Genomic DNA, 20,338 nt, shown 5'->3' on the forward strand with positions numbered 1-20,338 from the left:
TTGAAGATGTGATTTACAATACCCAGGACCTTCACATACATGTGTTACAGGGAAATTATTTCATCCATCATAAGATGAAGTGTGTCTGAAAAAATCAGCGTTCTGTAGTCAGTGAGAATCGAGAAGCCTGAACTTCCTTACATCAGTATTACAGTTTTGAAAATAACACTATATCAGATTTAGCTGAAAGAAAGTAGGGTCAGTACTTTGAATTTAATTAAATATAAATTTTGGGCTGGGATCGGCCAGGTAAAGTTCTAAACTCTCAGCCTGTACCTCTACATTGCACTTTAAACCATATATGTTAATCATTATGCAGTCATGCCCCAAACTCGTGTAAGTAGCTCTGGTGAAAGGTCAGTTAAAAAATGGACCTTCATAATAAGGAAATGTTTATCTAACTTTATTTGTACTAATTATGTATTTTTTACGGTTCTTGGAGAAAGTTTGGCAAATAAACCTCCAATATTAAAGTATTTACTTTATTATCCTATGTACAAATTTTATTAATATTTTATGTCTGAAAATCTGCAAATCACAAGCTTCAAAATTATGTAAAATACTTACTATCCTCGCAATGAGACATTTACAAAATGGTCCCTTTACAAAACTTGTAAACGTTCACAATAATATGACAAAAATCATCACCGTTGTTTCTTACACATTAAATGCTGATAATCAGAAGTATAGATCACTGTGGAAGCACATTATATCACTACCTAAACTAAGTTATCTTCAACTTTCCATGTTCATAATATATAAATACATTTCAAATACATATAGATAGGCCTTTACAAAATATTGAGCAGTGTTACTTCATAAGTATCTTACTTTCATGTTTTAATTACAAAAATATATAAATACATATATGCTGCACACACATTCATGGAAAAGTTCCAGTGTAAAGTGATTTTCATCATCATCTCAAGATTTTTTATGTATTTTTCCTTTGGTATAGCAAATCTTCATTCCTGTTGCCCTGATTCTGAAGCACTGAGACCCGTTCCTTCAAACGTTCGCAAATGAATCTAAAATAGAGATAAAAAACATAATATTAACTTTGAAGGACAGTCTTATTCTCAGAAAATCGACAAAATTCCACTTACCTGTATGGGGTAATTAGAAAAGTCACGTAATACATCAAAATCCAAAAACTTTTACATAAATTAATATAATGAAGTCCCACCAATACTGATGCAACTAATTGTGCAAGAAAACTCACATTATCGACCTACTTTTCTCAGAAAAAGTACAGTTAATTTATACAAGGCAATGCACATGATAATACTTCTTCTTTTTCTATGGCTCTCCGGTCCGTATTCGGTCCATGGCCTCCTCAATTATCCTCTTCCATTCGGTCCTCTTTTAGGTCCGTCTGTCTGAGGCTTTGATCGAGGTTTCGAAACATCTTCCTTTTTACGGTGCAAGGTTGTTAGCCTTGCGACCAACCCCCAACCTGGAGGACCAGGGTACCTGTCTTAGTTTGACCTCTTCCCCTCGACCAATCTGGCTAGGGAGGCCCTACCAGTAGCTATGCTACCGCTACATTAAAATTAGAGTACGTTGGATTAATACACCTTGACCTACCTACAAGATGTATAGTTGGTGTTAACACATTAAATACAAAGATAAATTATGTGCAAGTGCAAATGAACATTAATTATGAACCTCATGTTCAATATATATTTCCAGACTATCTGGTTCCAGGAATATCAACGACAATTTCTGTAAGACATTTAGTGACAATCACCATTCTGGAATAAGTTTGTACTTTAAAATTTTTGACACTTTTGTGAGTAAATATGTATGTTACATAGCCATTTAGCAACCTGCCTAACCGATACATATTCCTTTATTTCAGTTTTAACTGTTAATCTATATAACCTTAATGCGCACAGTTAAATATTAGTTTTAGAAAGGAATTTTTATGAAAGACTAGAAATTAAAATAATATTTTACGCAAATAAAATGATTGTCTCAAACTGCATCAACTGTTCATTCAAATACTTCAAGTTTAACAGTGTTCAGAACACTTACTTGCAAATGAAGGTTGACTTCATCACTTCGACTTAGGTACGGAAAATTGCCGCCAGACTTTAGATGCGCCAGTTTTGCCGAGGGGTAACACTTGTACATTTCCTCTCGGACAGCATTAGACAGTGCATAATCATCAAACACATCCAGAATGGTGACGGTAAGTCCATGCAACTTTTGCGGCTCAACATAGCAGCTAACGCAATTTACCGTTAGTCTCGAGGCCAATTCTTTCTGATTCAAACTTTCAAGCTGTAAATAAAATGTACGTAAAATGTAAAGTAATGGACCACTGAGACAGCAGTATCTGTGTAGGGGAGAATGAAGCTGTGACAGCTTGGGAAATACGTAACACTGTACTTCATTCATAATTTATTAAATATTGAATTTAATGTTTCTGGTATGTCTTCTTCCCTAAGTCAGCATAAAAGTTACAGTGGAACCGTGGTTCCGGAGAATTTGACGTAAATACGTCTGTATTTAAATTATGTTTACGTCTCTGTAATGTAATGTAATTTAATGTAAAGTAAAGTAATGTAATGTTATCTTCAATGTCATCCATCCTGTTACGAGAGCGGATTGTTGACGGCAGTAATGTAACACAACAATGCTGAGTAAACAGATAACGTTTCCTAGGTAACATAATAATGCATGCAAGCTGACCATTGTTGTTGGTCCATATTTACACATTGTTGTCGATTTGTTGATACGGATATTACACATTTTTCTGTCACTTTTTCCTTACACTTTTTCATAACACTTTTTTGCGGAATGGCCCTTCTATATAGACGTATTTACGGCAAAAATGTTAAATTCATCTTTACAAAAATAATTATGAATGTTCGAAACCTTTGGGGTCAAAAAGAAATTCTGTCTCACATCAACGGATACTCACTCTTTCGACCATGAAGTCTATTGAATCTGCAATTCTACTATCGACTTGAAATGCAGTAAAATTTCCCATAACCATTTTCTTCAGTACTAGTGAAGGCAGCATCCAGAACCTATAAAGATGAGATACCATAACGTGACTAATTAAAAAAAAAGGTCTGAACGATACTACGCCCTCAAATGCATAGTACCCTGGCCTGAATCAAAAGAAGGGTCCTGGGATTGTCTGGTAATCCTAGGGAGGTCACTTTGACAAAAATCACACAGCAAAAGTTTGTAGACCATAACCTCAATATTTGTCTGAACATTTCAATTTGTTTCTGACGGTGCCAAACTTCAAGTTATCCATTTTTCACTTCACGATGCGTGCCGTCCTCTAGTTACGTAATTCATAAACAAAAAGTGGTCATATATGTACATACACAGCAGCGAATGCAATTCAGAAAATCGGATGAAAGTGAAATGCAGCATTGAGTTTTCTAAATTTAGTTACAGTGTCATGATAATCGATTATATGATAATTTACTTACAGTGCTGCAGAATCAGTATAATTGAACACAGATGTATCGGTGAACGTATTGCATAATACCAGTGAGGCAACTCTCGGACAATTTACTGTTGATTCTGCAAATTTCTGAGCCAAAAATCCACCTAAAATAAGAATTACAGTTTTCATTTTCTTTATGTCAGTTTTACTTCTTGACCTCATTCTAACAAAACTGTCAGTAGTATAATATCCTACTAATATTATTTAATATTATCTTATTGATATAGGTGTTCAGTAAATAAGCACGTACACACGCAATGTCAGCTACTGAAACTCACGAGTGAGGAAAGAACTATTTCAGAATCACTAACATGTATGATACTATAACCATGAGTGTTTCAAAACAAACATAAGGAGTGGATATATATGCAAAAGTATATTTTACCCAAAGATGCTCCAAATAAATGCACTTTATGCAACCCCAAATAATCCAGGAGCTTTCTGAAGCCTTCACAAAATTCTTTAACAGTCCAGTACACAGGATGTTCTGCCTGTGAAAAGAGGAAAAATGGTTATGTATCATGTAGACAAAAATATGTAAACAGATGTACTACATGGTATATCCCATCTGACCAACCACTACCAATTTAATTCTGTTTTTCATAGAAGGATTCTGAGTTTTTTATGTGTAAGAATCTGATAATCTATTTGCAATTGTCCTCTCTGTTGAAAAGTCCTTATTGGTACGTAGCACGTCTTGTCAGCTTGAGTTTTCTTTTTCCTACTATACTTTGTTGAGTTTGGTGTCATATCCTGTCCATTAGCTTCTTGTAGTTTCCATGCTGTGATTTTATCACTTGATTATTTTGGAACATGGTCTTTCATTTAGTTTCATCCTGTAATTTTTGCTTTTGATTCACTGACTCTACCCAGAATATAAGCACAGTCATAGGTACGATGTCTCGTCTTCTTCGTTGTAATTTTTGGAGTGATTTTTCATCTTATCTCCCATAGAAACCCTGAACATCCAGCCCACAGCCTGATGACTGTACTGAATGAGCTATATTGGCTCCTCACTTGGACAAGTTAATATTGTGGTGGTTCCTTACAGCTATAACTCTGATTCCTTTAGCATTGAGTGCAAGTATTTGTTTGAAGAACACCTCAGCTGTTCCACTAACAGGAGGCAGGCACACCAGAGGAACTTTCACACTTTTTGGCCCAGAATCATAAAGTTTCCATCCCTGTAAAAATAAAAGTTTCAAAACAATATTCATGCCACTACACCACAGTTTCAAAGGCAAACAGTAATACAGCAACTGTGACATATGTTGTATTATGTATATTATTATAGCTGTCATGTCACCTGTCAAAATCTCATTACCTATCACATGTACCCTGCTATCATACTCCCATGCTGCAGAATATTTTTGGAAATAATTTTCATTACACCTACGCTCAAAATTTTGACTGTAATCCATGTGTACACCTACTACGATGGAAATCTTTCGTTAATGTTATTAATAAAGGCAACAGAACCATTAATTTTTACATTGTACTCCTAAGCTGTTTCAGTATTCTATACATTATAGACACGTACACAAAACCTCATGTTGCATACATTTGTAGTAAAAATTACAGAACGTGTCAATGACAGCTAGTTAATTGTTATTTACTTATTTTATTGTACTCTACGAACCTTTGAACCCTCAGCATCGACTACTATTCTCCTTAGGGGTATGCTACTGCGAAAACTTAGATACTCCTGAGACTGAGATAATTCGCTAACGTAACTCATTGTCTAGCAATAATAAGAATACAACGAAATTAAATTTGTAATAATACACAACAGTAAATACATAAACTACATCACTTCCTTTCTGCTTGTTTTGGTCGTAACCATAAACGACTGCAACCGACAACAAAATACGAAAAAAACTTGAAAGCTCACAGATACTGTACAATTCATGTCACTTTCTAATTACTGCTTCTACCACCAGGTGTGAATAAGCTTTCATAAACATAATCATCATTATCGTGGTGGTTGCTGTGTCAAGATCTGAGGTTCATTCTGATAACTTTGAAATCGTTATCGATGATATTCTCTCATAGCAATCTGTGATCTCGAATTCCCTGTAATGTGCTACACCCTGGTGGCAGAAGATGTTAAATGTCAGAAAAATTAAGTGTTTTACTGAAGAAGTAATTCCATCATCAACAGTTTATCGCAATGTGCAGGCTTTTGTATTATTTTGTTGGCAATACGAATTTTCGTTTAAGACACGCCGTGTTTTGTTAATTTAACTTGTCAGTGTTATGGCGACTCTGCAAGTGATAGGGCAAATTCTTAGAGTTATTTAGATGTGTATGTCATATTTGTGAATGTTTATGCACTTGTGATATATAAAATGATAGAATCTTGCACGAAAAGGCGAATGATTTTGGCTATCACGTTTCTAGGAGGGCAAGTAAATTGATTTAGTGTAGAATAGTATATATTCAGTTAAGGAGCATTATAGTATGTAAATCACATCAAAACCACGTATTATTTACATTTAAGATTAAATAGTATATGTAATAATTGCATTGGTAATCGACTAAAGTTCAGGGTACGGTTTGGACTCTGCAACAAAATACGGTCCAGGGTGGTTTTTGATTCCAGCTAGGAATAGTTTGAGAAGTTAATTTTGTTAGCTTCTGCACATTTTGTACGTAAACATTGATTTTGCAGACGTTTTAATTATATTGTGTTAGTTGCAGGCATGTATGCCATTACCTATTTTTACATGGCTCCTTGCTCACCATTTATAATTATAATTTCGTCATTGTTTTTTATTTTACATCATTTAACCTCCGTGATTGATATGGCTTTGAAAACAAAAGGAATCTTTGAAGGTATTGCATGAATTTTTCTAAACTGCAGAATGCACCCTAACAACAAAATAACATTTAAGAAAGGAGAATTATGAGATTAAAAATCACCCTGCCATTTTTCACCTGTTGAAGGAGACTTCAGGCCACATTTCTCCATTTTATCTGCTTATGGATTGCTGTGTTGTATATGAGGGTAGTTTATTTAAACTTTATACTGGTTTTTTTTAAAAATACTGCAAACAGGTTTACATTTAACAAAAATGAGCAAATTTGTTATTGAATCTGAAACACATTAAGTGTATTTTGTGTAGTGTGGAGCTTAAAACAAGATTCTTTATTACAGATTGACATTGCTTGTTCTGATTGTGGAAAGTCACTGGACTGCAGGGAATGGTAAAAATCATGTTGGAGCAGTAGGAAAGAATTCAAGTAATGATAATAATTGCTGGTTGCGTGAAGATATTGAGACTGTACAACCATGCCATCCTTGTACTGGTAAGAGGACACTGGAGGGTCATTTTGGTCATTGAAGTTTGAACTCATTATGGGCATTGGATGAGCGTACAATTAATTAATAATCATTTTTTTCACAAATATAAGTTATAGGCCTCAAGTTTGTTTCTGTTTTAAATAAAATCATTATACTTTCAAGTTATTATGTGTGGTGGCATCTTGATGCATATGCTTCTTCATTTGTTACTTGATTTAAATTAACAGTTTTCAGCACTTATGGTCTGACATTTAATTATTGGTTTTATAATGAATGTATGTTAATTTACTTAGATTATGAACAAATTTAGTTGTGCCGATACGGATCCTGTTTCTGAGTAATGGTATAATGTAAATGCGGGCATTTCAGAGATTAAAGATGACAACTTACTGCGATATTTAAGCTTTGGAAGGTTCCAGAAGAATGTCATAACCGTACTTGTGCCAAAATCTCATAATTTCTGAGGTCTGAGTGGCGGTGCATGACGTACACATATCAATTGGAACTCTCGGAGTACAGAGCATTTTCCGCTTCGTACCTGTTTTATAATTTTTAGCTTGATGGCCACTTTGCCCATAAGAAGGAGATATTAAGGGTTTGTAAAATGTTATCAATACATTTTGAAATAGGATTTGCATTAGGATTAAACTGCCGAGAAAGTGTCTTATTTTTTTTAACCCCATGGATTTGTTTTGTTTGTGCATTATGTTATTATCTGTTTGCAGATTTTGAAATTACGAGTAAAAGTGTCGGTGTGTGCGTTGCTACGCATTTCAAAGAAACTTTGTTCTGTAAGTCATCTGGGAAAGTTGTAAGCAGAAGGTACGTCCAACAAGTAATTTTTGTATTTGATTTGATATCGTGGGATGTATCCGGTGTTGAAAGATTTTGTTTTCTTCAAGCCGATTGCGATTTTCAGATCACTAGAAGAGCGAGTTTTTTTAGTTAGGAGTGTCCGAGTAATATGTGATTATCATATTTCTTCTTGTCTTTGAAATATGTGTCCTTCATATTTTGACGTTCTTTCTTTGTATAATAGAGTTTGATATTTTATTTTATTTTATTTTCTTTAACGTATTCTAGCTTTTGTCAGAGAAATATTTCAGGTGTCCTGTACAGTAGCAAAATGTTCATAATTGTAGATTTCTGTCTTCTGGGTTGTTGCGCTGTGTAGTCTGGTCGATGTTAACCAACGTTTCAGAGGTCATACTGCCTCCATCATCAGGGCGATGAGTATGAAGATTTCTGTCTTCTGGGTTGTTGCGCTGTGTAGTCTGGTCGATGTTAACCAACGTTTCAGAGGTCATACTGCCTCCGTCATCAGGGCGATGAATGTGCCAATTGGCATCGACCAGACTACACGGCGCAACAACCCAGAAGACGGAAATCTTCATACTCACCGCTGTGAAAACCTCAAATCTTACATTCATAATTGTAATTAGATTTTGTTACGTCGGATGTACAATAATATGAAACCTAAACATCATCTGTTGATGCGATCTTCGCAAAGCAGTTCCAAGGATATGAACTTGATAAACATTTTTTTATCAAGATTTTTAATCACTCAGTGCAAAAACGGATTATATCTAAATTTACAAAATGTGAGAACATAAATTATGCCCTTAACAGTTACTCCTTCAGTTTTGTGACCAATGTTCCGAGTCTGAATTAGTGGAAATGATTCTAATGAAAGTGTTATCACGTTATTTTTTAATTGTATGAATGTATGTGAATATTGTAGATATTTTTGTTCTTTTGCAAATTTTAGAGGGATTTTAGTGAGCAAACGCACGTTAAAGTGGATGATTCAATTACAAATGAATCTGACAATGTAAGGAGCCCATAGAAGTACTTTAGAAAATTCTGTGTCTGATCTTACAAGTACAGGGTGGGTGGGAAGTAAGTAGGCATTAAATAAGCGCTATACATTGGAAATATAGGGGTTATAACCATTTGTCAATGCCTACTTACTTCCCACCCACCCTGTATATAAAGCTTTTAATAGTGTCATGACATAGTGGAGCAAAAGTATCCCAGTGGACTTTATTCTAATGGAGAGGAAAATCAGTTGTATATTTGATCAGTCCATTGGTAAATGGAGAAATATAATTGTAGTATTGCTGTATTCTAGTAAAAGGTTTTTGTTTTCAGTTGTGATAAGGTGACGTGGTTGGAAGAACGCAAATTCTGGATTTTTGAAGGGTCGGTGTTTGTCGTGGGTGTCATTTCTACAACCTTTGTTTTTGCGCGCCAAAAAATTTTGGACCACCGAATGTTGAGACGAATTCAGAGACAGTTAGCCAGTGGTGTTTAAACTGGTACTTGGAAGTGGTTTAGAAATTGCGCAGATTTTTCTTACGTCTGTCTCTTAATATTGCAGACGTTAAGGAAAGTAATTGTGAAAGAAGAAAATATTTATAGTTACATGCATTGTGACTTACTTCCCTGTGACACTGAACTTGAAAAGTATCAAGTATGGATGAATTATATGTACAAGTATTATCGGAACCAGTGGGAGGTATTGTTGCAGTTCCGTTAGAGACACTTGTTACGTTATTTACTCTGAAATTTTGCAGACATTATTCAAGTTATTTGATATTTGTACTGAAGCCTGACTGTAAACCTTCGTTTAATGCGAAGGTCACAGATTTTACTTTTGAATTAATTAAGGAAGAGGATCTTATAGATGTTGCCAGAATATGTCAGTTGCCGGTAATGATAGTAGGAGATGGTACCACATGTGTTGCCGGTCTGTGCGCCGTGCTGCGGCAGGTCGTAAAAGACGCCACGGCACAGTCTTCGGGACACCGGTGTCGTTCGCTTTTGGGATTCCGACAGGGCTGTCTCATGGCATGTGCCGAGTCGTCTCTATGGACGCGGTTCTGCGAAGTAGACGTGATAAACACCGTGAAGAACCTGATGACCAAGGACTTCGTTCCTGTTTTAGTGACACTTCCAGAAGATGTGGCACGTTTTGAAATTCATATGAGCCAATCATTACGTATTCATAACATTCATAAGCAGAACAAAGATTATGTTAATTCTAAAGGTACTGCACATTTAAAGTTGAAACAAGGGGGACAGAGTATCAAGGAAGGAAAGCATAGTGGGAATGTGGAAATTGAATTGGACCACTGTTTCGCTGAGGGACCAGTGATGACACTCGCAGATGTCATACTCTTCCCTTGCATGCACGTAATCTTGCGTACTGTTCGTAGCGTGTACTTGCAGCCATCTCTCCCTTTAACACTGCAATGGTACGAGCTTGTAAAATTACAAGATGGAGTAGAAGAATCGATTGATATCATCATGGATATTCCAAGAAAAATAGTGGATGATCTTTACGTGAAATACATATTGCCTGCCGTTCCTAACCAGAGCTTGTATAAGAGCGATCCGAAGAGATACAAGCCGAGGAATCGCATATTTACGAGGCAGGCGGATGTGGAGACCTCGTTAAAAATGGTCAAGGAATTGGGAGTAATGGTTGACTGGCAGCGATATCCATTCGGTTGTGAGCTAGAATTTGACTGGGGTGCGATGCCGTATGAAGCGCACCCAGAAGGAGGTCACTTGCCACCGTTTCGCCTCGAAAGGAAAGGTCAGCAACTTGAAAATCTGGCTAAAGCCGTGTTAAAAGTAGCCAAGCCTGGTCATACCATAGTAGATTTTTGTTCAGGAAGTGGGCATCTGGGTATCATACTCGCTTACATGTTGCCTCGATGCCAGTTGATACTGCTGGAAAACAAAGAAGAGTCTCTTGTAAGAGCCCGTAAGAGAGTCTTGAAATTAAAATTAACCAACGTGATTTTCTGTCAGTGTAATCTTGATTACTTCTGCGGGGAATTTGACGTAGGTGTTTCGTTGCATGCTTGTGGAGTGGCGACGGATCTGGTGATCCAGCAATGTATCAGTCAGAATGCAGTATTTATCTGCTGTCCGTGTTGTTATGGCTCGGTTCAAAATAATCACATCTTAACATATCCGCGTAGCCAGGTTTTCCGAGATTCCGCAATGACCGTCCGCGATTACCTGGTGTTGGGACATTCGGCCGATCAGACTCACGATGAACACAACGTGAAAACGGATCAGGGGAAGATATGCATGGGCATAATCGACACCGACCGATGTCTGCAGGCTAAAGAAGCTGGTTACTCGGTAACTCTCGCTAAACTTATTCCAGAAACTTGTACGCCAAAAAATAATTTGCTGGTTGGGATACCAAAAAATTGGCAGTGATTTTGATTCCATGTTTCGATGCTGCCATTTAACCGATGCTTCAATGCGTGTCTGAAAGTAAAATTACCCTGGGTTGTCAGATTTCAGTACGTCCGATCAACTTACCTCCAAACATATTATGCAGAATTCTTTGTGCAATTGAAAATTCAAAGTACCGTTCACTATATATTATGAACCCCCCCCAAGAAGGAGATTGCCAGATTATTTTACTGAGGCCACGATCTTCCCAGGCCGGGAGGTGGTACGGCTTGGGGAGGCTAAAGCGGTGAAAAGTCAAAAGAAAACCAAATGAAACTGCTTCGAATAATCAAAGTATATTATTTAATGAAAAATATTTAAATATAAGATAAACAGAACCAAGACACATTTCAGGGCTCAAACTCCGGCTGGGTATGCGACTCCAGATGCCCAACTCAACCCCCACACACCCTGACTTGCCTTCCGCCTTTTTCCTCGAGTCGTTCTCTCTCTGGCCGACACACACAGACTGTTTTTACTGCCCTGCTGTCTGATCAGGGTCTCGAAGCCGCCAACTCCAAAGAACTTAGAGAGGGGAGATAAGCCACTTCGAGCCATGAGGCATGGCTCAATTAATACGAGTTATAGTTTGGGGCGATCAGATATTCTGCAAATAATGGGATTATACCTTCATTGTGTTTTGGTTCCCAGCTCTGAAACCTTAAAGAGTGCAGAAATCTTAATTTTAGTGGTGGGGAAATGCCTATGGGATTTATTGTCCAAGAGACTCATTTCCTGGTGTGACAGTATTAAATATTTTTGTAAATTAGCCAAGCAGCTGCCTCCTGATTGGCTGCGTTTCTGGTTTTTATTAGCTTCTCCCCCTCTGTGCCTTGTCACCCAGGGTTTCAGAGGTCGGACCTGAATAGTAATGTGGGAAGTGAGAACTCGGGTGGGATTCAGTCGTATGGTCACGCACGAGCCCAAAACACTAACCTGTGAGAGAAAATGAATTTTATTTTGTATGATTTGAGGTTTTGAGTCTGAAGACGACCGTCTTCTGCGTTGTTGGGCTGCGTAGTCTGGTAGAAGATTGCCGACGTATCAGAGATCTTTGCTACCTCCAGTATCAGGGTGCCCTGATGATGGCGGCAGCAGCAAAGACCCCATCTTGAATTTTATTAATGGATTATACACTTTCATATCGTCTAAAAATAATATTAACAGCACGAGAATTTTAAGATTGAAAATATTTGGTAGGAATATAGGCTTTTTGATTTCTGGCCAGAATTGTTGTAATATATTCAATTTTTTTTTGGGGGGGGGGGGTGTTAATCATTGGGAGACAATTGACAATCCAGTATATGAATTTGTTATTCTTATTGTTTATGAACTCAAAAATGTGTTTGATTGATTCGATAATGACTGTAGAGGAAAAGAAGTTTTTATTGTATGGTTTTTATGAAATTATTGCTTTAAAATTAAATAGACTTTAATTGCGGAAGAACAAAAATTGATTCCTGTAGAGCTTTTATTTTTAAGAATGTTGGAAATTAATTCTGCGTAATATGGTAGCATAACTGTTTGAGACCAGTTTCGTAATTTTTATTTGCAGTTAAAGTGAATACTGTTCATTTTAAATTAAAATTGATGTACCACAACATGTGTTGGTGTCCTCGTTTTAGAATGTTGTCACCCTGTATTAATGTGTTGATACCTGTAAACAAGGTTTTGTCTTGTCATTATTTGTTTCGTGAATTTTATTTTGTGTTCTTATCTGAGTGTGTTGATCAGTTTTACTTGTTATAATGTATACTGAATTTGATATAATAAAAATATTCCAATTTGTGACACCTGTATGTACATGAGATGGTTGGGGCATGTAGCATGCGTGGTAAAGATAAATGCATAAACAGTTTTGGTTGAAAGTCTGAAGGGATTATACCACTGCGTTGACGTAGGCTTAGGTGGGAGGATAATATTAAAATGGACCTTTGAGAAATAGGGCACGGTAACGTTTAATGCTATCTTTACTTATCTAATTTTAATTCTTACGTTATTTACTAAGTTTTTAATATTTTGCAGAGTTGTCTGTTTGAGAGTAAAAATATGTAACTTGTTTTTACTCGGGGACGCTGGCATGTCTGCTTTAAAACTAAATTTGGTAGGTGTTTCGACTGATAAGTAGAATTATCTTTCATTTGAATATGTACTAGACTGCATCTGTTGCAAAATTGAAGAGCTTAACTGAAAGGCAGTGGTTACAGGTCCTGAGTAACTTCACAACTAGTTTCCATCGACTGAACAATTTACAGAAAGTTTGGTCGTGGAAACTCTATCCAGACCTCAATATCGCGCGAACTTCGTAACATCTATTCACATATTTACGCACTATTGGACAATCGTCTCAAAGACGGGAAAGAGGTTCCATTAAGTGCTTCAAAACAATAAATTGGTATCTGACTCCGTCTTCTAGTCCACTCGCTAGGATAATTACATGGGTCATTAAATCAAAAATACAGGAAGCGAAGAGCAAAAGTGGACTAACAGCACAGAAACAAATAATCTTACGCATAGGAGAAACTGAACAACAAGGCCCACAGAATAATGGAGGGTGAAGATCATATTGGTTAGCCATGTAGCATGCACAAAGACGACGTGATTGTTAGGTTGAAAATTTCGAAGGAATAAGTAACCATTTTGGAGATCTATGAGTAGATGGATAATAATAAAATGGATTTTTAGGGAGTAGTGTGTGTAAGAATATACTATATTTGACATCCTCAATTTCAGGATATTGTGATCACGTTAATACACTTTCATGTACCATAAAAGACGGACATATTTATTGACTAGGTGAGTGACCATCTTAGTAAGAAATCAACTTTTCGTGGTAACGTACTGCCTTGAGCTTCAGGGTTTAACTTATTCGTGAAGTAAGGTTTGATGGTCTTATGCGACGTCGATAAGAGCGACCTCGGTTATTCATAGATTATTCAGATTTGTAACTGACGTCCATGTTCTTATATTCAGCGCGGTGAATATTTTATATTTTTATAGTTAGTTCATGACCATTCAGGTTTTGTTGTAATAAATATGCGTTGTCAAACTTTTGACAGCTAAACCAGGCAGTGGAGGTCCATACGCGTAGATAAGCTGACGAAAAATGACTGCCAGATTTGTTTTGCCTTTCACATGTAAAAAGCAAACCGTCTCATAATCATATTTGTCGTATGCCAAGCACCTGCTACTGTATATAAATGGAGAACGCTGGTGTGGCTGAAACTTTCTAAACGTGACGGAGTTTTACAGAAATACCTCAAGATCGTCTCCCGAAAGGGCTTTTAAGACTAGCGATTTTGAATATTACGATTATGCTATTGCAAAGATTGCGTTTATGATTAATTTGTTTGATATCTAAACGTACATTTGCCTCAGATACTTTAATTTTACTCTCGAACGAATGACTATACCTAGCAACGATTAACTATTGTAAATATTAGTTTTAACGTTGAATAATTTTAAACTTTAATTTGGCCTGGCCATAAAAATCATATGTAAATTTGGATGTTTTCAAATAAATTCGTGTATTTATTCAGACACACAATAGCTGTGTTAATATACTCCGCGTCGTATAGGGAACCTGTCCATAACATATTACAGGTTGGAAACAGAGGCTCCATCTTCTGATTTTATAAGTTAATATAAATCATAAATGCCTGCAGGAGCGAGTAGAGCGGATTTGCTGTACCCACTGTAATTAAAAGTTTTCTAACTATTCAAAATTTATATTCTTTTCCTCCCAGAATATGAAAACGCAGAGGAGTTTTAATAGCTGATTTTAGATACGACTTACTTGCCTGCTGGGACTATGGTGTTTGCTTCTATATCAATGCAGTGCAGTTCAAAACAAAGTAAACTGGGTCAGTGGTGCAGTAATTTAAATCGACCCAAGTGGTTTCTCATTAAATTTAGCGTGACAATAAAATATAATTGTCGTAGGAAGATTATTTTCATTGCAACTTAAAGACATTATTTCATTACAAAATGGCTCCACCAGACATTATCAGTACTACCCAACGTGCCTTTTTCATCGTGAGAATTTCATAATTACGGATAATAATTTATTTTCCATTAGCATCGTTTTATTCTGTCGATAATTTTTAAATGATTAAAAGTAATTCATTTGAAGGAAGGGTGTTAGGAATTGTGACCAGAAAATAGCGCAGTTAATCAATGTAACATTTACAGTAACAGTTAAGTCGGAAAACGCCTATAAATATTTTTAGGAAATTGACAATTACAACATATTTTCAATAATAAGGATGAATTATGTAATGGGAGACAGACATATTATTGGCCTTAATCATTAAAGTTTATGACAATTTAATTGTTTTAACGTTCTAATTCAACAGCTACAGGAACCAGTTACAGATTCAGTAGATTAAATAAATTCAAACAAGTAAAAACAAATATATTAACCAAACACTTGTATATGTAGTCATTCTAAACATATCGTATCGAGAAAGTGCCCTCTGATAATCCCATACCTCATCGGAAACTTTGCGACTAATAGCTATCGATATTAATTAGTTTCACTTCAGTAGAGCGAGTTTTCTCTGTTAACACTCTGGCATTAGGATGTGTGCTGCAGCAGAACTCAGGGTTAGAGGAAGGTTTTCCTGTCTTAGTGTCACCAGCAGTGCAAATCCATCAGCAGTAATTGCCTACGTAAGACATGTGGACAGCTAGGAAATTGATGAGATGAAATTAAGTGACATTAATTATCTAGAGGGTACAAGGGACACGCGCAAAACCTATCCGTGGAGCTGACCATCTTCCAACTCTCGTTTCTTCCAACAATTCCAGTTTTACAGAAATTAAACATCGATTTAACATCAATAATAGAGATGAATCGATAATGCAATTATAGTTTCAAAAGAAGTGATACAGTCAAATGATTACTCTAAGAATTGTTACGAATTCTCGAAAACTCCACGGTGTATAATTCGTTTATTACCATCCGAAACGATATAATATCTACCCGTCTGTATCAATAGTTTGCAGCGTTGAATTATACGCTCATGCCTTTGTTCGGAGACCGACTGCCATTCCAAGGTTAGCCATTTACTTGAGTAGGGAGATTTTTCTCAATAAAATCGGGATGTATTCTTCATGCGTCTAAATTTAAATATTCTACTCGTTCAAGTGCATAATGGAACGTGTACGTTTTATGAGTATCAAATTTGTAGCTATACCTCAAGAATTAGAATACATAATTTCAAGAACACTCCCCATATCTCAACGTTTTAAAAGTATAATATAACATAAAAGTTTTATACATTAACGTATTTAACATTTCACAGAAATAATAGTTCTATTCAGATATTTTTTACGCGTATGAAATCATATTATAAAACGCTATTTGCTGTCTTCGGGGGGTTATATATTATTAGCGAAGAAAGTAACTCCATTGGCCATGCCATAGCTCGGGCTTTTCACCGCGGAGACCCGAGTTAGTGCTCAGGTCAGTTCATTTGTGTTAGTCGTAGTGGCACTAGGATAGGTTTTCCTCCGAGTACATTGCTTTTCTCGTGGCAATTTCATTTTCACTCATATCACCTGAGGTATGGACAAAAGGTCCTGTTATGAGGCCCAATTTCACAAAGACATGTTTCACCTCATTAATTTCTTGGGACTTTTTGAATATCCTATAAATGAAACTGCATGGATGGATCAGAATCGCCGCCCATTTCGTTCAGGAATCCTCGACTTTTATAAATATAAAAATTAAATTACTCTACACATAAGATCCCGTTATAGAACACTATCCTGAGCCAGTTGAATCCATTTAAAACCCTAATATTTTATTTTTGTGAGTTTTATTATATCTACCCCTGTCAGGTTTTCCGAGCAAAATTTTCGTATTTCCCACATGCGTACTACATGCCCTGCTGAATTTTACTTGATTCGTCCAAAGCTGCGCTAAAGTTTTAAAGGAAATCTTTTATGTACTTTCTCCAACCTAGTGATTTGTCATTGAAATAATCTATTCCCAATGACCAGGATTGGAGCTGGGCTAAACAAGGAGAAGAAATATTTTGAAAGAATGTATAATGTTTGCAAACTCCGAACGTAATTATATTTATTGCCTTGTTTCTTATGGTATTTATAAAAGAATATGCTTAGAAAATCTTTTGCGGTATGATCATTTACATCATCGATACATACCGAAATTCTTAAGAATTAAGTATACTTTGCATACAGGCTGAATCTCATTCGACTTGTAAACAAGAAGATATTTAGTTTAAAGTCTTATATTTTATGTGTTAATTGATCTGTAACAAGGTCTTAAATTAATACAAGTTGCCCTTCTTACGGAGCACTAAAGTTATGTGGACGGTGTTGCCATCTGCTTAAAGAAATTGTAACCACGGCAATATAGTCCAATAAGCAATGAGCAGCATTTACATCGGCTTCCGCTGCCTGATTTTGGGTGCTCTGCTGACGTTGAGCGATGAGGTAGGTCACGTGATGATTGAATTGCATCATCTGTTTGTAGTTACAAGACGAGACAAGTCTCGACTTGTCGTGTGTTTCCGTTTATGTACACGATCGGAGAGGTAGGTGTGTTAACTGATTAAAAAGAAAGTGTGTGTGTGTGGTGTTATTATTTATTAAGTATGTGTAAAACATCGAAAATAAATGCATGTGAACTAATGCGAAGAACGGTAGTAAACTTAAAAACCCTTTACGTCTTAAGGTACCAGTTACTGGCGCCATTTTATAATGTGGGGTGTGTAGTTTCAGATCTCTCAGTGTTATTATTGTTTAGTGTCTTGTGTAAACAGTAATTTGACAAGTGTTTTTTTGGAAAGTTTTGGTTGTAATCGGGACAAATGATTTTCGAATTGTACTGCTGGGACAACCATAGAACACCACCAGAAGCGAGGTGAGTCACTGTAATGTAGTGGTTGGCAATGCTTGTAGTGGGTGACGTCGGTAGCTTGCTTATAGTTACCACTAAAAGCAAGCTACCAAGCTAGACTTACGTCGTATTATTTTCTAACTAATTATGGAAAGGATGTGTAATTAGAGATTGACTTCTGGTTTCGTTCAATCAATTTCTTTCCGATTATTGTCCATGGCTAGAAACTTTATTGTTCGTAGTGTTTTGCTTACACGAGTTGAATTCTGACGTCCATGTTACAAATAGCTTCCCAGTTTCTACTGTAGATTCGTGCGTTCGGACAGCTGCAGTTTTTCTCATCTAAATTTTATTTTCGTGTCTGCTGTGTAGGTTAATTGGTTACTGTCTTTGAGAGATAAATAACCTCTTGATTGGCTCTCTATACATGTACGGATTCAGGGAATTTTTGCTACATCTTTCAGTGCAGTGACCACTTTTATGAGAAAGAAGGAATGATCCTGGTGTAAGATTAATGGGGAAGTTGGCAACGTGATCTCAGCGATCTTCGTGTCATCATTAGTAATAACGAAGTCATACGTTTTGACAACAGATGTCACCTGTCGTCATAACAACTCGATCGTCTACATCAATCAGTCGTTTAGGCCTGGACGTGTATCAGACACTTGTTTTGAATGTCGTTCCTATTTTGAACAAATGTGATAATGAATCATGAAAGATAGTACTTTCATATTATTCTAACGGCTGTTGCAGGAGAGTACTGCAGCAGATATCTGGCTACAGCTGCATTTTTCAAATAGGTTGTTAATCTCCCAAGGTATGTCTCATTTACTGCCAACATCCTTACGTAATTCCTTATTAATAAAATCCTTTGGGGTAAACAACCACATCAAGTGGTTAAAATTGCCTACATTTCAGGGATATTTTTCTCCATCATCAGGGTCGTACAGTGACCTGCAAACATTTCAGAATTCGTGTACACTGCATTTTACCTTGATAGAAGGAGATTGTAATTCATATTTCCTATTATATTTGTATTTCATTCAGTTATCTTCGTATATAATTTGTATACTGGGTGTCCATTAAGCCCCTGTCTTTTATTGAAATAATAGTAATATTTGTAGATATTGATTATTGGTATGCAAGCATGTGTGATTGTTGTGTGAATTGTCTTACAGAGGTCACGTAGAATTAAATATTTTAGCTTTATTAATCAAATACTTTTGTTTAGACTGTTGGCATGATTTCTACAAAACAGACAAGAATTTGACAAACTTTGAAGTCCAGTGTCACGTTTCTGATCAAAATGGTTCCGTGGTTGTACTGTAAACTTAACAACATTTTAAATTGACAGAGGTCTGTTAACGAGCCACAGTTCTAGATGATGGTATATTTTGTGGTGTGAAAATGTTTGAGGTACGTGAATAATAATTCGTTTCTTTGACACATTTGTCGTGTTGATCTTAGAGAAATGTTATTTGTTAAAGTGAATGAATGATACTGTTGTGGTGAATATTATGTGCAGGAGAAACTGAGGGCTTACATAATGTACTGAACACAGTGATTGCCGATATTACGTATCACAGCAGAATTATGAAATTTAAATGTTCTGCTAAGCTTATTCTTTAATTTATGTTAAATTACCTCATCTGTGGTCAGTACGCATGATTGTTATTTACTTTAAATTTACTCGCAAAACGTAATTGTGCCACGGTTTCTCGCATTACATATCGTATTTATTTCTTTTACCCGAAATATGCAAGATTTAATTAATTTTACGATATCTATATTGAATATCTTCATGTGTACTTCTGAGTAGTTGTGTATGACCAATGCATCTGGTATTCTTGTGATATGGAGAAAGGATAAAACGGAAGTAGAGGAGGAATTAGATAAATGGTATTGTTTTATGACGTAATATGGGTTGAACATGAATATGGTGAAGGTAGTCGCCATGAAAATTAAGAACTGTGGACACGAGTTTCAGTATAAATGTCGATGATAGAATGATTCAAAGGGTGAACTAGTTTATGTAATTGGGAAATAAAATAAATGTGTAGGAATGCTGGGATAACTCAGTCAGTATAGTGACTAGCTATGGCTGGACGGCCGGGGTTCGATCCCCGACGGGGGCAGAGGATTTTTCCTCTAGCCTCTGCGTCCAGACCGGCTCTGGGGCCCACCCAGCCTCCTCTACAATGGGTACCGGGGTCCTTTCCCGGGGGTAAAGCCGGTCGGGGCGTGATGCTGACCTCTCACCCCCATCTAGTGCCGAGGTCAAGGAAGAGAGGAGCTATACCTCCACTCACCCCAAACGCCTACATGGCGTATAGTGGGACAAACTTTACTTATGTGGGTTATTGTACAAATCGTGACATTGCTGTGAGATATTTCAAGCACAGTAACTAAATCTGGTTTGGGGAAATTATGTTATTTT

General features: G+C 36.5%; 4 protein-coding genes across 7 annotated transcripts in view; 3 read left to right on the forward strand and 1 right to left on the reverse strand.

The window, feature by feature from the left end:
* Window positions 1-468: 468 nt before the first annotated feature.
* LOC110829844 (maspardin) lies at window positions 469-5,403 on the reverse strand. Of its 2 annotated transcripts, XM_022063996.2 has the most exons (7): window positions 5,112-5,396; window positions 4,522-4,656; window positions 3,858-3,963; window positions 3,456-3,576; window positions 2,930-3,038; window positions 2,038-2,286; window positions 469-1,028 (listed from the first exon to the last, which is right to left on the reverse strand). In XM_022063996.2, exons 1-7 carry the CDS (start codon window positions 5,208-5,210, stop codon window positions 966-968), a joined length of 882 nt encoding a protein of 293 aa, XP_021919688.1. In that variant the 5' UTR covers window positions 5,211-5,396; the 3' UTR covers window positions 469-965. The 2 variants fall into 2 exon arrangements, with proteins under 2 accessions (XP_021919688.1, XP_087200319.1); XM_087344193.1 differs by lacking the exon at window positions 2,038-2,286 and having other exon boundaries at window positions 5,112-5,403.
* Window positions 5,404-5,672: 269 nt separating this feature from the next.
* Window positions 5,673-9,234, forward strand: JTBR (jumping translocation breakpoint protein JTBR). The gene is made up of 4 exons (XM_022063998.2): window positions 5,673-5,876; window positions 6,630-6,781; window positions 7,502-7,598; window positions 8,928-9,234. Exons 1-4 carry the CDS (start codon window positions 5,821-5,823, stop codon window positions 9,088-9,090), a joined length of 468 nt encoding a protein of 155 aa, XP_021919690.1. The 5' UTR covers window positions 5,673-5,820; the 3' UTR covers window positions 9,091-9,234.
* Window positions 9,235-9,251: 17 nt separating this feature from the next.
* Window positions 9,252-12,821, forward strand: LOC110829840 (glutathione S-transferase C-terminal domain-containing protein homolog). The gene has a single exon (XM_022063993.2). The coding sequence runs from the start codon at window positions 9,252-9,254 to the stop codon at window positions 11,013-11,015; it is 1,764 nt and encodes a 587-aa protein (XP_021919685.1). The 3' UTR covers window positions 11,016-12,821.
* Window positions 12,822-17,496: 4,675 nt separating this feature from the next.
* The window catches only part of LOC110829846 (zwei Ig domain protein zig-8), a 520,441-nt gene continuing 517,599 nt past the window's right edge, over window positions 17,497-20,338 (forward strand). For 2 of the 3 annotated variants that reach the window (XM_087344183.1, XM_087344184.1), the window contains exon 1: window positions 17,499-17,925. The gene's annotated coding sequence lies outside the window, so the exon portion shown is untranslated. Of the gene's footprint in view, window positions 17,926-20,338 lie in introns of all 3 variants that reach the window. The other variant, XM_087344188.1, reaches the window with a different exon arrangement.

This window comes from Zootermopsis nevadensis, unplaced genomic scaffold (assembly GCF_977971745.1).
Source record: "Zootermopsis nevadensis isolate Lab colony 2312 unplaced genomic scaffold, Znev_1.0 Znev_ptg000007l, whole genome shotgun sequence".
Classification (NCBI taxonomy): domain Eukaryota; kingdom Metazoa; phylum Arthropoda; class Insecta; order Blattodea; family Termopsidae; genus Zootermopsis; species Zootermopsis nevadensis.

What these genes read in the sequence shown, in the direction of transcription:
- LOC110829840 (XM_022063993.2), top strand. Translation starts at nt 9,252, where the DNA reads ATGGATGAATTATATGTACAAGTATTATCGGAACCAGTGGGAGGTATT.
- LOC110829844 (XM_022063996.2), bottom strand. Translation starts at nt 5,210, where the DNA reads ATGAGTTACGTTAGCGAATTATCTCAGTCTCAGGAGTATCTAAGTTTT. An exon ending in TAGACTTCATGGTCGAAAGA is followed by an intron (nt 2,287 to 2,929) that starts GTGAGTATCCGT and finishes TTTTATTTACAG; the next exon opens with CTTGAAAGTTTGAATCAGAA. An exon ending in AAGTCAACCTTCATTTGCAA is followed by an intron (nt 1,029 to 2,037) that starts GTAAGTGTTCTG and finishes TCTCTATTTTAG; the next exon opens with ATTCATTTGCGAACGTTTGA.
- JTBR (XM_022063998.2), top strand. Translation starts at nt 5,821, where the DNA reads ATGATAGAATCTTGCACGAAAAGGCGAATGATTTTGGCTATCACGTTT. An exon ending in GCTATCACGTTTCTAGGAGG is followed by an intron (nt 5,877 to 6,629) that starts GCAAGTAAATTG and finishes TCTTTATTACAG; the next exon opens with ATTGACATTGCTTGTTCTGA. An exon ending in GGGAAAGTTGTAAGCAGAAG is followed by an intron (nt 7,599 to 8,927) that starts GTACGTCCAACA and finishes TTTTGTTTTCAG; the next exon opens with TTGTGATAAGGTGACGTGGT.